This window comes from Bos grunniens, chromosome 10 (genome assembly GCF_055505025.1).
Source record: "Bos grunniens cultivar Pamir isolate PY7600 chromosome 10, Bosgru_T2T1.0, whole genome shotgun sequence".
Taxonomy (NCBI): Eukaryota; Metazoa; Chordata; class Mammalia; order Artiodactyla; family Bovidae; genus Bos; species Bos grunniens.
The window spans coordinates 95,161,561-95,180,768 of NC_141174.1; the positions used below are offsets into that span (position 1 = coordinate 95,161,561).

At 44.2% G+C, this 19,208-nt stretch overlaps 1 protein-coding gene and 1 non-coding gene across 2 annotated transcripts in view; one reads left to right on the forward strand and one right to left on the reverse strand.

Moving 5' to 3' along the window:
• ANKDD1B (ankyrin repeat and death domain containing 1B) overlaps positions 1-19,208 on the reverse strand; it is a 74,397-nt gene that overhangs the window by 14,932 nt on the left and 40,257 nt on the right. Inside the window, 5 exon segments of the mRNA XM_086319063.1 lie at positions 8,481-8,580; positions 9,478-9,688; positions 11,920-12,006; positions 14,489-14,577; positions 14,580-14,598. Of these exon segments, the coding sequence (XP_086175189.1) occupies positions 8,481-8,580; positions 9,478-9,688; positions 11,920-12,006; positions 14,489-14,577; positions 14,580-14,598 (506 nt within the window).
• LOC147365426 (U5 spliceosomal RNA) lies at positions 9,830-9,945 on the forward strand. Its single transcript, XR_015135608.1, has one exon. It is a non-coding gene; the product is annotated as a U5 spliceosomal RNA (small nuclear RNA).

The window sequence follows — 19,208 nt, forward strand, 5'->3', positions numbered from 1 at the left end:
AGCAGTTGTTTCCTGATCCTCGCTGACGCTGTCCCCACTTCGAATTCCCTGGATCCACTGGGGCTGGACCCCGGCAAGTGGTGCCCGGAACAGGCTAATTCGAAGGATGCAGATTCTCCAATTTAGATCCAGGACAGGTTGATTCGCCATGTTGCAGACCCCCAGACATCCAGTTCCCCCATTGCTTCCAACACAAAAGAGAAGCCCACTGGAAGGGGAGGCAAGATAAACATCGAGATCCCAGCGAGACCGACGGGGCTGCTGCAGCGCGAACTCCAACCAGAAAATAATTCTACTTATTCTGTTTTGGCTCATCTACCCTCTCCTTATGTTTTTCTCTTTACCAACGATTCTGGAAAACTTAATGTACATGTGACTTTCACTGGTGGACCCAATGTAGTGACTTGTGAACAATGCATGCTCTCATCTTGTTTAAACCCTCAATATAATGTCTGCTCCTTTGTAGTGTTACAACGTCCACCTTATCTTATGATGTAACCACTTATTCATATAACTATAGTCTTGCTGTGTTACAACAACTACAAGATTAAATGTGATCATGACAATTTGTGGGTACTTATTTTAGGAATATCAGCTTTAATAGCAGCAATTACTTCTGTTACTGTGGCAGCAATATCATTGACTCAACAAGTGCATACCGCCCAATATGTTGATGCTATGTCTAAAAATGTCTCTTTAACTCTAGCAACACAGGAAGTTATAGATAGAAAATTGGAGATGAGAGTAGACGCCTTAGAAGAGGCAATAATGCATATTGGGACCGAGTTACAGGCTTTAAAAGTGAAAATGGCTCTGTCTTGCCACGCTGATTACCGGTGGATATGTGTGACATCTTTAAAGGTAAACGAGACAGATTATGAATGGGAAAAAAATCAAAAATCATATCTCAGGTGTTTGGAACAGCTCTGACATTGGCCTGGACTTAGGGAAACTTCATAATCAAATACAGACCCTGGAACACTCTCAACTGGATTTTACCGCCGCTGGAGCAGCTAATGACTTTTTTCACACTTTCTCTAACTTCATTTCAGGAAAAAACATTCTGTCTAATATCCTTGGATACATCGCTGCTGGTGCTTTAATTTTGCTTCTCATAATCATTCTTCCTTGTATTGTCAGGATTCTTCGGCAGAACATTCAGAAGCTCGCGACTGAGCTGCATCTGGCTCTTTTAAGAAATAAAAAAGGGGGAGATGCGGGGAGCGAGCTCTGCCCCTGGCAAAGGTCTTGAGGAAGGAGGCTTGGCATACACAAAGGCGGGATCAAGCCTCAGGAGTCTCCCTGGAAATTCTCGAGCAATCTACCCCCAAAACCAGAGTCTGCCTACTTTCTGCTTTGTGCTTTCACCTACACCTCTGACTTTACGGGGGGCTGTCCCCCACTACCTCTCTCTGAAAAAAGAGTTAGCTTACAGCTCCAGTTAATAATTCCTGGGTGTGACAGTGTTTAACCTACAAACTCCTTTGGAAATCCTCTAGCCTGCCTGAATAGGTTTTTCCGGCCACATGTGATTGCTCAGAGCCTCCCAACTGTGAGAGGCAGGAGATGTTCTAAACTGTCTAAATACAGATTCCTCTGAGCAGTTAAAAGATTGATTAGAAATTGTATTGGTGAAGGGATTTTCACTTGTTGGGCCAATGTTTGCTGCCAAGTTTCCATATCCCTTACCTGCTGTGTCCCTGGCAGTGTATTGATTAATATAATTGGTGTAAGTAGTAGCTTTAATGTTTGTAACCTGGGACCCTTGAGTTAATTCTTTTTCTTGTTATAGCCCACCACACCTTTGCTCTGTAGGAATGCAACTTTATCTAATGCTTTTGGAGGGTGGCTCCTGACCAATCACCTTTAGAGAAAAATAAGTTTTCTGAAGAAAGGGTCTTAAAATGTTAACAGGCCTCCGGGCCAGAAGATGATGCAAATCACCTAAGCTTTTGCATATGATGAGTTTGCAGGAAGAAAGCCTGGCTTGCTGCATGACTCTACCCCTTCTCCCATTATCCTCTATGCATAACTTAAGGTATAAAAACTACTTTGGAAAATAAAGTGCGGGCCTGGTTCACCGAAAAATAAATAAATAAATAAATAAAAGTACTTAATACACTAAAACTAACAGCCAGTGTAGCAAGTTATTATAAATTCCTGATGAATTTTATTATAGTTTCTAGTGACATCTTTTTTAGTCCTGTTTACAGCAGATTGCTGACATGGTTGCTTGTAGAGTTCTTTAAAATCGGTGATGACAAAGATGAAAAAAAAAATGGAAGTGGTTTTACTGACTTACCTTGGATGCTATTTTGGTTGTATCCTTATTCACAAATAAAGTTAAAGGGGAGTTTCTAAGCCCAAATTGGACATACTAGAATGTAGCTCTAGACTGCAAACAATAGCAAGGGTACCTCATGTTTTATCAAACCTAGTTTATCACTGATTTAGCTACTAAGGAAATCAGATGTTTAAATAATTCTCAATGGCTATATTTTTGCAATAATTTATTAATGAGAAGCAAAGGATAGTAAATTCTTTGGAAGCAAAATCAATGTCCAGAATGTGGGGAACATGACATGTGTTTTACTTAGAAGCCAAACGTCCTTTGTCCGAAGCACATCAGACCGTCCCCAGACATCCTGGGGGCACCAAGTTGGCTTTCTTTGCAGCAGAAGATAGTCATGCTTTTTCTTCTGCACGTGTCTTTCCTTCTTTCCTTCCTCTCTCCCTCCCTTCTTTCTTTTTGTTTCTTTCTTTCTCTTTCTTGATTTGTTTGATTCAATACAATTTACAGTCCAAAAAACTACAGGGGAAAGAGCCACATATGGACTGAACTTCTAGGAAAATTTTTTGTTATGCATTATGAGTATATCCTACCATTATTAATGATTGCATACAGGAAAAATACAGCTTTTACACTCTAGTTGAAATCTATTATATTGTTACAATCAGTCATAGGTTATGCAATGGATTTCAGCTTGATGTATACACTCCAGTTGGTTGCTAAATTCTCTGATGTTGTCTAACAGTACAAAAATGTAAGATTATGCTGGATACAATTCTCACTGCTTTTAAAGAAAAGGCAAAGAGTAGATAATTAAAACACAAACACCAGGTAAAAAAACAATTGTGGCCACTTCAAGAACCAGGAATCTTAAGAAGGAGAAATACTAATCAGATGACTGAAGACACAAATTATGTTTCCTCAGATGAACCTCACAGTCTTGCATTTTGCAGTGGGACAAATCGTTTATCTGCTGTGGATTTCTTGCTTAATCACAAGGTCAGGGTGGTTATTGCTGATAAAGTAAGCCCATCATTTGGTAGAATGGATTCAGTTCAGTTCAGATCAGCTGCTCAGTCATGTCCAACTCTTTGCAACCCCATGGACAGTAGCACACCAGGCCTCCCAGAGTTTACTCAAAGTCATGTCCATTGAGTTGGTGATGCCATCCAACCATCTCATCCTCTGTCTTCCCCTTAACCCCCTGCCTTCAATCTTTTCCAGCATCAGGGTCCTTTCCAATGAGTCAGCTCTTTGCATCGGGTGGCCACAGTATTGGAGTTTCAGCTTCAGCATCAGTCCTTACAATGAACACCCAGGACTGATTTCCTATAGGAAGGACTGGTTAGATCTTCTTGCAGTCCAAGGGACTCTCAAGAGTCTTCTCCAACACCAGAGTTCAAAAGCATCAATTCTTCGGGGCTCAGCTTTCTTCACAGTTCAACTCTCACATCCATACATGACCACTGGAGAGACCATACTCTTGACTAGACGGACCTTTGTTGGCAAAGTAATAGCTCTGCTTTTTAATATGCTATCTAGGTTGGTCATAATTTTCCTTCCAAGGAGTAAGCGTCTTTTAATTTCATGGCTGCAGTCACCATCTGCAGTGATTTTGGAGCCCAGAAAAATAAAGTCTGACACTGTTTCCACTGTTTCCCCATCTATTTCCCATGAAGTGATGGGACCAGATGCCATGGTCTTCATTTTCTGAATGTTGAGCTTTAAGCCAACTTTTTCACTCTCCTCTTTCACTTTCACCAAGAGGCTTTTTAGTTCCTCTTCACTTTCTGCCATAAGGGTGGTGTCATCTGCATATTTGAGGTTATTGATATTTCTCCCGGCAATCTTGATTCCAGCTTGTGCTTCTTCCAGCCCAGCATTTCTAAAGATGTACTCTGCATATAAGTTAAATAAGCAGGGTGACAATGTACAGCCTTGATGTACTTCTTTCCTATTTGGAACCAGTCCGTTGTTCAATGTCCAGTTCTAACTGTTGCTTCCTGACCTGCATACAGGTTTCTCAGAAGGCAGGTCAGGTGGTCTGGTATTCCCATCTCTTTCAGAATTTTCCACAGTTTATTATGATCCATACAGTCAAAGGCCTTGGCATAGTCAATAAAGCAGAAATAGATGTTTTTTCTGGAACTCTCTTGCTTTTTCCATGATTCAGCGGATGTTGGCCATTTGATCTCTGGTTCCTCTGCCTTTTCTAAAACCAGCTTGAACATCTGGAAGTTCACGGTTCATGTGCTGTTGAAGCCTGGCTTGGAGAATTTTGAGCATTACTTTCCTAGCTTGTGAGATGAGTGCAATTGTGCAGTAGTCTGAGCATTCTTTGGCATTGCCTCTCTTTGGGATTGGAATGAAAACTGACCTTTTCCAGTCCTGTGGCCACTGCTGAGTTTTCCAAATTTGCTGGCATATTGAGTGCAGCACTTTCACAGCAGCATCTTTCAGGATTTGAAATAGCTCAACTGGAATTCCATCACCTCCACTAGCTTTGTTCATAGTGATGCTTTCTAAGGCCCACTTGACTTCACATTCCAGGATGTCTGGCTCTAGGTGAGTGATCACACCATCGTGATTATCTGAGATAACCAGTGTTAACTGCTAGCTGGTTCCTTTCACACTTGTCTGCCTGCTCCTCTGGTGCACAAGTCTGAGTCCCCCAGCATCACTGCAGGCCAGTAGGTCTTGAGCAGAATCTCAGCCTCTCTTACACACATGTATGTGTATACACACACTTATATGATTTTATATAGCGAGTGTATTTTAAATAATTTATATATAAGAAGAATTCTTTTTTGGAGAAGGCAATGGCACCCCACTCCAGTACTCTTGCCTGGAGAATCCCATGGAGGGAGGAGCCTGGTAGGCTGCAGTCCATGGGATTGCGAAGAGTCGGACACGACTGAGCGACTTCACTTTCACTTTCATGCATTGGACAAGGAAATGGCAACCCACTCCAGTGTTCTTGCCTGGAGAATCCCAGGGATGGCGGAGCCTGGTGGGCTGCCGTCTGTGGGGTTGCACAGAGTCAGACACGACTGAAGTGACTTAGCAGCAGCAACAGAATTCTTTTTAGAACTTCAGTCTTCTCTGGTTTTTCTTTTTTTGTGTAGCCTCCTCTTCTCCAGTAACTTCATTTAGTAAGTAGGATCTGTGTGTTTATTTCTGTGCTTTTTCTCTTGCTCATATAATCATATCCACATTGCTATCTTTCCACCTACTTACCCACTTACAATAGATATAGATACATACATAAACACATATGAGTTTTTTTGGTCATTGTGTGTTTTATAAAAAATGGGATTGTACTATATTTTCTCTGCATCTTATTTTCCACATTTGGAAATCTCTCCAATTGTTATAGCCCTAATTAATTATTTTTAATGCTTACATGATGTTGTGTGACTGTTCCCTGATCTGTTCAGTGTTCCCATATTGATGGACATTTGCTTACCTTGCTGTCAGTTTTAGGGATTGCAATTAATAACCTCGTTTAAATAACATTCAGTTCAGTTCAGTCGCTCAGTCGTGTCCAACTCTTTGTGACCCCATGAATCGCAGCACGCCAGGCCTCCCTGTCCATCACCAACTCCTGGAGTTCACTTAGACTCACGTCCATCGAGTTGGTGATGCTATCCAGCCATCTCATCCTCCGTCATCCCCTTCTCCTCCTGCCTCCAATCCTTCCCAGAATCAGAAACTTCTCCAATGAGTAGATCCAGAAATGCAGGAGACATAAGAGATGCGGAGGGTTGATCCCTGGGTCGGGAAGATCCCCTAGAGGAGGGCATGGCAACCCACTCCAGTATTCTTGCCTGGAGAATCCCCATGGACAGAGAAGCCTGGTGGGCTGCATACAGTCCATGGGGTCGCAGAGCTGGGCATGACTGAAGCAACTACACACCACTTTCTGAATGTGTATCAGTGTGCTTGGCCCAGAAGAAAGCTGCATCCACACATTATTTCAGTGAGAGCTCTAGAGCTTGGCACATATGGATGCTTCACAAATCATTGCTGAAAGACTTAAACTGTTAATCCCCATAGTAATCCTATAATGAAGAAATACCTTTATTTATATTTGAGGAAGTCGAGGCTCAGAGACACTAAGTACCTGGTCTGAGGTCCCAAACTGGAAGGTGGCAGAGCCAGGCTTGAATTCCGATCTGGTGACTCCAGACACCTTGCTGTACTGTCCCCCTTCTCAGAGGACCACAAGGCAGTGCCCTCTGTGGGGTGGGCATTTGGATTTCAATTGGGACCTCCTCTTCACTGTGCCTGTTGAACTTCATTCTCCATTGAAGACTCTCTAGAAGTTAATCAGTAATATTCATTTTATTTCATCTCTTTTAGGAAACTTTCACATTTTTTTTACCTCAATCTTAAAAATAATAACAAAAGCTTTTGACAAATGAAGTCTATACATTTCTTTTACTTCCTCTAAGTACGACTGAGCAACCATACATTTTATAGCCTGGAGTAGACAGACTTGGCTGAGGTCTGGGCGTATATTAAATATGAGGGTTGAGCAAGTCCTGCAACTGCTGAAGTCCTCAGTGCTTGCCTCTGGGCAATGGGAAGAATAAAACCTATTTCACGGTGGCACCAAGGCATGGTTTTGAGGGATGTCTTGACCTCCATGTCTCTTTCGATCAGCAATATCTCCATTCTTTGATGTAAATGATTTTCATACTTCCTCAATCTTATGTACAGATACCTCTGCCTGTGAGCAAAATGGCAAGCCATTCTCCCACCCCTTTCCAATCCGACACCAACCCTAAGCCATTCCCATGTAGCAACATCAAAGCAGTCATTGCCAGGATGCTTAAATGAGTTAATGATGACAGAGCACTCAGCAAAGAGCCTGGCCCATGGTAAGTGCTCACTGAATGGTAGTTGTTATAACAATTATGATAGGGTGAAATGCTGTCTTGTTTCCTCAGACTGACAACCATCATCAAACAGCATTTGATGTCAGGATGAAGAAGTCAGACACTCCAGTTTGATCCATGCTAACTAGGAGTGTGGCCTACGATTGAATTCCATTCAAATCAGCAGATGTGTGTTCACAGCTGGTTTTGTAAGAGACACAGGACTGTCTTCCTTTTCAGTGGGCTCTGGATGCTTTCATGGGAGACAGCTGTGTGTGGGGAGGATCAGACAGGCTGAGGGGGATCAATGACCAAAGAAGGTTTACGGGGCGCCTTCCCCACTTCTGCAGCTTCTGCTGGGCTTCCTGTCTGTTATCTCTTCAGCTGGCTCTAAGTTTGCCCTGTCCCACTCCTCTCCCTCCAACTCTGACCATTTGCTGGGGAAAAGGCTGAAGAACCCTGACTATGCTGCCAGGTGTTCAGCTGAAAAATCCTAAAACGAAGCTGCGATGAGAACCATATGCAGAATGAACAAATCATGAGTCCCCTGGGTCATCTAGGGAGAGGAGTCTCTGAGTCCCATTCCTAAAGAAACCTGGATTCTTCCATGGGAGAGACAGTCTGTCCTTTTCTTGAGATCTGTGAGTGGGGTCAAGGATATTAGCCAAAGCCAGTGGGAACTGGGATCCAGAGCTCAGGGTCCGCTAATTCATTGTTGGTACCACATTTGTATTTGCTTAAAGGTACTGTGGAGCTCATGAAATTCACTGAATGGAAAAGACTGCTCCACCTTCACAACTGCCTTTCTTGCCCAGTTTCTTATCCACAGAAAGTGACTGAGAGCCTGTACACCTGCCCAGAGTTACTAATTCTTCTCATTAGCCTTGGAGGGAACTCCAAAAGCTCACAAGAAAAGCCCAACAGGGAGGAGGTTTTTATTAATCAAATGGATGTAAGTAGGCCCAGAAGAGATTGGGTAGGACGGCAGAGATGGAGGGCACCGGGAAATATTTTGAGGTTTCCCCCAACTCTGTAGCTCTAAAAAATATGTGACCTCTCCAGAGGAGAGAGATTAGAGCAGCCAGAAGTTAAGGGTTAAGCAGTCCAGATATTTTGACTCTATGTGTAACTTCCACCCAGTGATCAAAAATAATACTCAGACCAAAAAGTTTGGAGAGGGAGGGACACTGAAGGGAAGGGCCTCAGAGGCCACTCGTGTATCTGGATATTTACAAAGTCTGGTGGTACCACATGAGGTTGGTGCCAGCTGTGTAAAGAGAGGGACTTCCGTTGGTTTAAAGGAATCTTACAGGAAGTCTCTAGAGGTCCAAATGCAAAGAAACTCATCCTTGTTCAGAAGGCTGCAGATAATGGGCACGAGGATCTGAGAAGACAGCTTCTTCTGTGGACCTGTGGGCCACACCTCACAGCCTTAGATTTCATCAGACCTGTTGCCTCTCGTCTGGGGGGAACTGACCCAGAGGCTCCCATTCACAGCATTTCCATGACTTCAGAAGCAATGTACTGCTCTTTCAAGCACTTTGTGCTGAATGTTCTTTTTCTCTCTCAAATATCCAGTTATGTAGGGACCCACTGCTTTCCCCTTTTGCTGAATTCAGCTGTGAATTCCTCATAGCAGGGTGAAGGGAAATTTCATGAGGAAGATACGCCCAGGAGGCACCAAGCGCCTCGTGCTGCTCTCCACCGGCCTCCTCTCCTGGGAAGCCCTCCAGGACACCCTCTCTGGGATCCCTGTGGGAAGGGATGGTCAGGTTGGACTTTGGGTGCCCAATTAATGCTGTTTGTGAAACTTTTACTCAACTTGGTAACTTGTCAAATAACCCTGCTGCTGCTAAGTCGCTTCAGTCGTGTCTGACTCTGTGCGACCCCATAGACGGCAGCCCACCAGGCTCCCGCGCCATTTTTTTTTTTTTTTTGGCCTGCGCAGTTTGAGGATCTTAGGTCCCCTACCAGGAAAGGAACCAGCAGGGAGTGAAAGCTAGAGCCCAAACCACTGGACCCCCTGGGAATATCCAAAGCTCCAATTTTAAACAGGACATGGCTATGAATTTTTCTCAAACGGCAGAATATTCCAGAGTGTACATCTTGGAGGTGCACGGTACAGACAGACAAAACACCTGTGCGCCCACCACGCAGTTCAAGAAAAAGGAAACTGTCAAACTTTGATAACACTCAACCCACCGAAGGGAGGAACCACGGTCATGAATTTTGTGCCAGTCACTTGCTATTTTTTTTTTCTTTTTCAACTTAACAGCAAAGTCTGTAACAAATCAAATTCACACATACACAAAACATCTGAAACCCGGGTCTCCGCTCGGTGCGGCGTGTGAACGTCAGCCAGCCCGCCCGCCGCTTCGCCCCCTAGTGCTGACACAGGGGCGCTGCGTGGAGACAGCTTTCCCGAGCGGAGAGGCCGCCCACTTGCCTTATTTGCATACCCACCGTGCACTGCACACCATACACGTTTAAAATTATAAAACTTCAAATTTTCTTTTACCTATGTGTTCTGAAATTAGACCCTTGTTTACAGAGTAATTTAGAAATTTTTGTTCAGGCACTGGCTCTCGGTGTTATCTAGTCACTCTCACTGTTCTAGGAGTTTCTGTTACCCGCGCTAAGAATTGCAGGGCTGTAGGCCATGCTCTAGTTTCTCTTCAGACCGTATAAATCTTTCGCCTTTTACTAAAGATTTCCGTGGAGAGGAACAATTCTGAGTCTAAAACTAATTTTTTGAGGCCTTGCTTCGGTAAGGCTACTTATATTGGTTAATGAAAGACTTGTGATGGTTGATTAGAAAGGTGGCTCAAATAGTAAAGGGTCTGCCTACAATGCGTGAGACCTGTTGATCTCCGGGTGGAAAATACTCAACCCACTCCAATATTCTTGCATCTACCCACTCCAATAGTCTTGCATCTAGAGTCCCATGGGAGGATCCCGATAGGCTTTATGTCGTCCATGAGGCGGCAAAGAGTCAGACACGATTGAGGCACTTCCTTTCTTTAGTGAAAGTGTTTATCTTTTCCGTTGGTTTTGGGGGGTTATTGTATAATCCCCGGTGGTTAAAGTAAAAATGTATGCATGTTCTCTTTAACTTAGTTCGTTTTGTCAGTGAGTTGGTTCTTCACATTAGGTGGCCAAATTATTGGAATTTCAGTTTCAGCACCGGTCCTTCCGATGAAAATTCAGGACTGATTTTCCGTAAGATGGACTAGTTAGATTTTCTTACTAAGAGACTCTCAAGAGCTTTTCCTGACATGTTAATTAAAAATCATCAATTTTTCAGTGCTCAGCCTCCTTATACAGTTCAATTCTCACATCCATACATGTTTATTGGGAAAAGCATGTGTTTGACTAGTGGACCTTTGTTGGCAAGGTTAGTGTCTCTGCTTTGTCATATGTTGTCTAGGTTGCTTATATCTTTTCTTCCAAGGAGTGAGCGTCTTTTAATTTCATGGGTGCAGTCACCATCTGCAGTGATTTCAGAGCTCCCCCCGCCCCACCCATATATTTGCTCTGAAGTGATGGGAGCAGATGCCATGACCTTCGTTTTCTGAATGTTGAGCTTTAAGCCAATTTTTTCACTCTCCTCTTTCACTTTCATCAAGAAGCTCTTTAATTCTTCATTTTCTGCCAGAAGTGTGGTCTCATCTGCATATCTGAGATTATTGATATTTCTCCCACAATCTTGATTCCAACTTGTGCTTCATCCAGTCCAGCATTTCTCATGATGTACTCTGCATATAAGTTAAATAAGCAGGGTGATAACATACAGCCTTGACCTACTCCTTTCCCGTTTTGGAACCAGTCTGTTGCTCCATGTCAAACTGTTGCTTCTTGATCTGCATACAGATTTCTCAGGAGGCAGGGAAGGTGGCTTCCCATCTCTTGAAGAATTTTTCCACAGTTTGTTGTGATCCCCACAGTCAAAGGCTTTGGCGTAGTCAATAAGGCAGAAGTAGATGTTTTTCTGAAACTCTCTTGCTTTTTTGATGATCCAATGGATGTGGGCAATTTGATCTCTGGTTCTTCTGCCTTTTCTAAATCCAGCTTTTCTAATCACAAGTGATTAATGAGAAAGCATATGTTTATTTTCCTTATTTGAATATCAGATCACCTGACCTGCCTCTTGAGAAACCTATATGCAGGTCAGGAGGCAACAGTTAGAACTGGACATGGAACAACAAAGGTCCGTCTAGTCAAAGCTATGGTTTTTCCAGTGGTCATGTACGGATGTGAGAGTTGGACTGTGAAGAAAGCTGAGCACCAAAGAATTGATGCTTTTGAACTGTGGTGTTGGAGCAGACTCTTGAGAGTCCCTTGGACTGCGAGGAGATCCAACCAGTCCATCCTAAAGGAGATCAGTCCTGGGTGTTCATTGGAAGGACTGATGCTAAAACTGAAACTCCAGTACTTTTGCACCTCATCCAAAGGGTTGACTCATTGGAAAAGACCCAGATGCTGGGAGGGATTGGGGACAGAAGAAGGGGACGACAGAGGATGAGATGACTGGATGGCATCACTGACTCAATGGACATGAGTTTGAGTAAACTCCGGGAGTTGGTGATGGACAGGGAGGCCTGGTGTGCTGCAGTCCATGGGGTTGCAAAGAGTCAGACACGACTGAGTGACTAAACTGCACGAATTCTAATACTGCCTCTCAAGGCTTTCATCCAACAGGGAGGACTCAGCAACCAGCTCAGTTAAACAGAGTGAAATCCATGGACTGACCTTGTAAACAATCTTCAAGTTATAGCCAGCCTTCAGCACGGTTTCAAGTTCCATGTTTCCAAAATCAGCAGCTACATGCAAAGGAGTCTGCAAGCCTCTGCCATGAGAAATTTCAAAAATATAATTCAAGCATGTTAAAGAGAGAAGAAAGCTACATAATGAAAAGACACAGGAAAGCAAAGGTGTCCTCCACAGGCATAAGGGAAAACAGATAAGCTTATTTTTAAACACGAACAGGAGACATTAATTGCTGTTTATTTATAACAATGAAAGATTGAAAGGAAGTTACATGCTTAATAAGGAGACTCATGAGATAAATTATGGTATATACACATATTGGAAAAGTAGGCAACCATCACAAATGACTTTTTAAAATAATTTCAATAAGGGATACCTACAGTAGTAAGTTCATAGAGATACAGCGAAATGGTGTGTCGAGGAGAAGGGAATAAGGAACTACTGTTTAAAGAGTATGGAGTTTCAGTTTGGAACGATAAAGCTCTGGAGACAGTGTGAGAGTTATGTACATGGTCAATATGCTTAATGCCACCAAACTGTACACTTAGAAATGGTTACAATAGTTAAGTTTTATGTTACATCTATTTTTCCAGAATAAAAAATAATTTCAGAGATTTGTAAAAATGAAAAAGTGCTTGTAACATTTAAAACCTTAGGAAAAAAACACTATCTAGCTGAGCTCAATTTATATATAAAAATAGAGAAAGAGAAGAAAATGCGTTGGTGATGTTAAGAATGATAACATCTAGACTGAGGGATTAGAGGTTATTTTTATTGCCTTCTTGATGCTTTTCTCTATTTTGCAAATTCCCTACATTATAGTGTATAGAAGGAGTATCAGCTTTTAATTCCTTTCTGAAGTAACTATTTTCCGACAAAAAGGACAAGAGTGTCTCAGAGAAATAGATGAAATCACAAGAAAATCACCCATCTTATACCTCCCACCAAAAGAAATTCTGATGTGAAGACATTTCTAAAATATTAACACAGAAAGGGACACTGGTTGCGACCCAGCCCAACTCCTAAACCGGAGGGAGGAAGCAACTCCCTCAGTGTCACACAGCTGGGCAGTGCCACCTGGTTCAGGACTCTTCCTCCTAGCGCACAGGGCCAACCTGCTTGGGATGTTAGCAGAATTAATATCAAAAGGCATTCACTAAAGACCCACTTTAGGTGGCAGTGTGCCCCTCTGGCGGCTCATTACCTAAGATATGGAACTTACACTGACAGACTGATCAAAAGTGTATACCAACATGGAACAGAGACTAGTGTCACACACCAAATACTCACAAAACCTCCCTATGGCAAAACTGCTAGAAGTCTAGAGGGCAGGAAATGCACCAAAATATTAAGAGAGCTCTCTTTTTTGGGGGGGATTAGAACCAAATTGTAAGTTTTTAGCTTATTTATGTTTTCTTACTTTTATACATTGTGTGTATTCTTAGTCTAACAAAACCCGTCAATGATGAAGAGTTTGATACCCTGGGTGGCAGTCTAGTAAGCCTCGTTCGCTGGAGTGGAGCTAGTGAAACCAGAACCACTTGTGAGTTCTGTCCATGTGGAGAGAAAGATGCTGCCCATAAGAAAAGATCTGGGGCATTAACATAGCTGAACACACATGTATGTTTAATAACAAGGGGGATTTTTCTTTCCATCACTTTTGGGATAGTAAAAGACCAGGGAGGAGAATGGTCCCTGGGGAAGGAAGGGACAGACAGGGAGTTAAGTCCCCATTCACCTCAGGGCACCAGTGACCTCACAGGTTGGAGCTGGAGCAGAGATGGGCATCAGTGCTCTGGCTTCACAGATGAGGAAACCGAGGACTACCCAGTGGGTAAGTTCAGGCATCCTCACCAATCATGGCTGCTCCTGACCTTGGAGGGGGCAGCCAGGAAGGAGGGAGAGGTCCCGAGGCTCATGGGTTAAGACCCCTCTCTCTGAGAGTTTTCCTTCCCACTCCTGGCCTCTGGAGGAGTGCAGCCCGTCCCACAGCAGGACCCAGTGCAAACAGCACCCACCCCCATCCTCTTAATTCTTCTGCCTCAACATTTCTATTTCTAGCCAGTGATGGATGCCTTCTATGGAGCATTTGATTCTGCTCCAATGACTGAATTCATGGTGATTTAAAAAAAATTTTTTTTCAAGAGGTCTCTTTTGCCTTTGGGCAAAAAGAAGATACATTCATTTACTGTCTGTCATACAGAAACAAAGCTTCCTTCTGGGGGAAAAGGGTTCTCTGCCAACTACAACATTTCACACTGGGGGAGTAGCTTTTGATTTAAAGAGGCTCTGGTGATTTACCGCCGAGCTACAGTTTATCTATCTGAAGCACTGGGCCTGTTAAACGTGAACAGTTTAATAATGCACTGGCTGGATCCCAGTTGTGCATTTGAAAAAGACAGAATATGTGTGTGCAAGTGGGAGTGAAGGTGAGAGGAGGAAAAGGATAAAAAATAGATGTGCCTGTTCCTCCCAGGAACCTTGAACTTGATCAAAACTACCCCTAAACACACTGAGTTGAAACAAGAAAATTGACTCTCCAGGTTCTGACTTGCTGGCTTACCTGATTTAAGATATCAGTGTCATGCTGTGCACTTAATAAGCTGTTCACCACTGTGACATGGTTATTGAGAACAGCTAATGAAGAGGGGACGCCTTAGGCTGCAGAAACAAATGACAATGTCAAATTCAAAAAATTCTGGCTTCAACATTCAGATCAAAAAGTGACTCATTTCAGCAGATAATCCCCTGAACACTGACACTGCCCAGCGTGGTGGTGAGTCCTTCACTAAGTCTTCAGCAATCATTTGCCTGCCAAAGCCGCACAGCTAACCTACTCACCAGCAACCCACCCTCCTGCATCATTTATTCTAGAACTTGATTCTGAGCACCTACTATTAGCCAGGCTCTTTTCAGGACGCTAGGGGTTCAGTCAGCATCCCGAAAAAGAGCCTGGCCTATGAATGAATGGAAACTATGGCTTTTCCAGTAGTCATGTATTGATGTGAGAGTTGGACCATAAAGAAGGTTGATCACTGAAGAATTGATGCTTTCTAACTGGGGTGCTGTAGAAGGCTCTTGAGAGTCCCTTAGACAGCAAGATCAAATCTGTCAATCCTAAAGGAAATCAGACCTGAATTTTCATTGGAGGGACTGATGCTGAAGCTGAAGCTCCAATACTTTGGTCACCTGATATAAAGAACTGACTCACTGGAAAAGACCTGATGCTGGGAAAGACTGAGGGCAGGAGGAGAAGGGGATGACAGAGGATGAGACAGTTGGATGGCATCACTCATTCAGTAGACATGAGTTTGAGAAAACTCTGGGAGATAGTGAAGGATAGGGAAGCCTGGTGTGCTGCAGGCAATGGGATCACAAAGAGCTGGACACGACTGAGCGACTGAAGAAGAGTAACACGGGGTTCAATGGTGAACGTGGCCCAGCCTCAGGAATCTTTCACTGAGTAGGGAAAGTAGACATTGATTTTTTTTAAGTCACAAAATAAATATACAGTTACTAATTGTGTTAAGTACCTTGGAGGAAAACTGCAGAGTAGTAAGATAACATATGTTGGGGTGGGCTGAGGGCCAAACTTTCCGGAGGGCAGAAAAAAACTTTCTTGAAGAACTGACGTCTGAGCTCAAATATGAAGACTAAGAAACTACTGAATACCTTAATTGCAGGACTTCGCAGAGCCTTCAAAGAGCTAAAGTGCAGTGGGAGTAACCACAAGGAGGAAATAGCAGTCATATTCCATATTTCCTAACTTGCCTTGAACTAGGGCTTTTTCTCCCTCGAGCGGGTTGTGGGACTAACACCCCCTCACCTAGGGTACGGTCCATGCTCAGCCCTCCCACCTATGTAGTCTGACCACCGTGTATTCACTAGGCCCGACAGTCTGCTTTCCTCCCACTTTGTGGCTAAAATGCCTGTCTTCCGGCCACGCACTACTCACCTCCACCGCGGGCTCCTTACCAGCTCTGGCAAGCTCAGTGCCCGCCTCCACAGTCACACACAGCCTCTTGCTGCCTTACTCCCACCCAGCTGCCCCTGGTCCCGGGGGCTCAAGAGAAAACACCTCCCTGGGGGTGGACAAGGCAGCTGCAGGGAGGAAAAAAGGCGAGGAGAACACAGCTAAGGTGTGAGAGTGAGGTGAGGGGCATCTAGTGGGGAGGGGCGGGGTTGGGGCACAGGGAAGACAGAGCAGCAAAGGGGATGCAGTGAGACCCTGTGGACCACAGAAGCTGAGCTGAGAGGAGAGAGAGTGGAGAGAAGGGGTGCAGATGCCTCGAGGGTGGGTGCAGAGGACGGCGCAGGGTTGCTCAAGCAGAGACGATGACGTTAGTCTGCATCAGGAAGGCACATACAACACATCCTCCTAATGGCACCAGTACACACTCACGGCCCCAACAGTTCAGTTCAGTTTAGTCGCTCAGTCGTGTCCAACTATTTGGGACCCCATGGACTCCAGAATGGAGAAGGCAGTGGCACCCCACTCCAGTACTCTTGCCTGGAAAATCCCATGGACAGAGGAGCCTGGTAGGCTGCAGCCCATGGGGTCGCTAGTCCGACATGACTGAGCAACTTCACTTTCACTTTCCACTTTCATGCATTGGAGAAGGAAATGGCAAGCCACTCCAGTGTTCTTGCCTGGAGAATCCCAGGGACGGGGGAGCCTGGTGGGCTGCCGTCTATGACAACACGACTGAAGCGACTTAGCAGCAGCAGGACTCCAGAATGCCAGGCCTCCCTCCATCAGCAACTCCCAGAGCTTGCGCAAACTCATGTCTATTGAGTCAGTGATGCCATCCAACCGTCTCATCCTGTCATCCCCTGCCCCTCCCACCTTCAATCTTTCCCAGCATCAGAGTCTTTTCGAATGAGTCAGCTCTTCACATCAGGTGGCCAAAGTATTAGAGTTCAGCTTCAGCATCAGTGATTTCAATGAATATTCAGGACTGATTTCCTTTAGGATGGATTGGTTGGATCTCCCTGCAGTCCGAGGGACTCTCAAGAGTCTTCTTCAACACCACAGCTCAAAACCATCAATTCTTCAGTGCTCAGCTTTCTTTATAGCCAACTCTCACATCCATACAGTTAATACTCTCATATCCCCAACAGTTAATACTGTTTAAAAACACGAGGCTGACAGCTTTTCATTCACAACCACCCCAGCAGTTAGGTCTTCTATTCCACACTTTACATACTGAGAGAGTCAATTCCTAGGCAGGTTGATAAGAAGTCCAGGTCCCTGAGGAGGAGAGAAGGGCCTGGGGCTCTTGAAGAGGAGATAGGGGCCTGGAATTCTCAAGGAGGAGGAAAGGACAAAGTCTTTTTTTTTTTTTTCTCTCTCTCTCTCTCTCTACATTCCTTAGTCTTAGTCACATAAAACATTTTTTTCCTTAAGCCCAGAACTGATGATTACACAACAAACAACTCAGTTTAAACTCTGTACTAAGGATTATATCGGAGAAGGCAATGGTACCCCACTCCAGTACTTTTGCCTAGAAAATCCCGTGGACGGAGGAGCCTGGTAGGCTGCAGTCCACGGGGTTGCTAAGAGTCGGACACGACTGAGCGACTTCACTTTCACTTTCCACCTTCATGCATTGGAGAAGGAAATGGCAAGCCACTTCAGTGTTCTTGCCTGGAGAATCCCAGGGACGGGGAAGCCTGGTGGGCTGCCGTCTATGGGGTCGCACAGAGTCGGACATGACTGAAGTGACTTAGCAGCAGCAGCAGCAAGGATTATATAACAACAATGTATCCTGCTTGAGGACAGTTTCTCCTTGAAAAACCTTCTGACTAATCCTGATACCTTAAAATGTATATCATGGGAGTGGGTCTGGTAAGATCTTTAGATTGTTAGTTCTAATCCTGTCATCTTAAAATGTAAATTGTGGGAGTGGGTCTAGTAAGATCTTTACAACCTTGCATTCTTTTGATTCACTGTGTGTGAGTGAGTGAGTGAAGTCGCTCAGTCTGACTCTTTGCCACCCCATGGACTGTAGCCTGCCAGGCTTCTCCATCCATGGGATTCTCCAGGCAAGAATACTGGAGTGGGTTGCCATTTCCTTCTCCAGGAGATCCTCCCAACCCAGGGATTGAACCCAGGTCACCCACATTGTAGGCAGATGTTTTTAAAAAGTATATAACTCCCTTGCTGACACTAGCAAGGGGGTCACTCTCTGCCCCCTTCTGATGTCTATGTCAGAAGCTTTCTCTGTCCCTTTTTATACTTCAATAAAACTCTGCTACACAAAAGCTCTTGAGTGATCAAGCCTGGTACCTGGTCCAGAAGCTAAATCTTCTTCTTTGGAGATCCTGAATCACCTAAGCTATCAATTCAGAGGTTAAATCACCTCCTGAGGCATCTGAGCTAGGAAGTGGAAGAGACAGGATTCAAACCCAGATCTTCCTGACTCCGACATCAACACCAGCCTCCTTCCCACAGGGGTAGATGGATGGAAGAAAGGTGTAGTGATTGAGCAAAGAACACAGCAGTACTCAGAGGAGGGGGAAAGGAGGGGCAGATGGGACCTAAAGCTGTGTGCATCAGACTGTCCAAGGGTGAGCAAGGGCAGTCGGAGACAGATGGGGTGGAGGGGCAGGCTTTCCGTACAGACCTCTTCTGCTCTGGGAGGACCTGGTCTCTATGACACCAAGCATGAAAAAAAAAAGAACAGATCCCTAATCCCAGTGACACAGGGAGGGCCCTTCCTGCTGGGACTACCAGCCTTGCTGTGGCCCCAAACCCTCCTGAGAAACAGGGGGCATCCTTGGATAGACCAGACAAATTCAGAGCCTCTCGTGCCATTCTCCAAAAACTACCAATCCTGGTTTAAATCACATCCCTTCTCTCCAGTTAATACAATAAATAGCAATGGCTTAAACAAGAGCAGAGGAAAGAATATTCTCCCAGGAGAAATGAAAGTAGAGTGAAAAATAGCATCTAATTCCAGCACAGATGGCCTTTGTTAATTCTGCCAGGGCCAACTTCAGAAAACCTAAATCAGTACAAATGACTGACTTTCAAAAGAAAAACAAAATCGGTCAGCGAAGGGAGAAAAATAATCCTTCTCCTTCCTATTAACAGCAGTGTCATCATTTTCCCAGACTGATAAATTTAATACAAAAATGGCATCTCCAGACACTTGAGAAAGTTTAACTGCGGCAAATATAAATATTTAAAACACAAAGATTTCATTTTGTTCAGGAACTGCAACAACTTTCTAAAATTCAGCCCTCGGATTCTATTTCTCATGATTAAA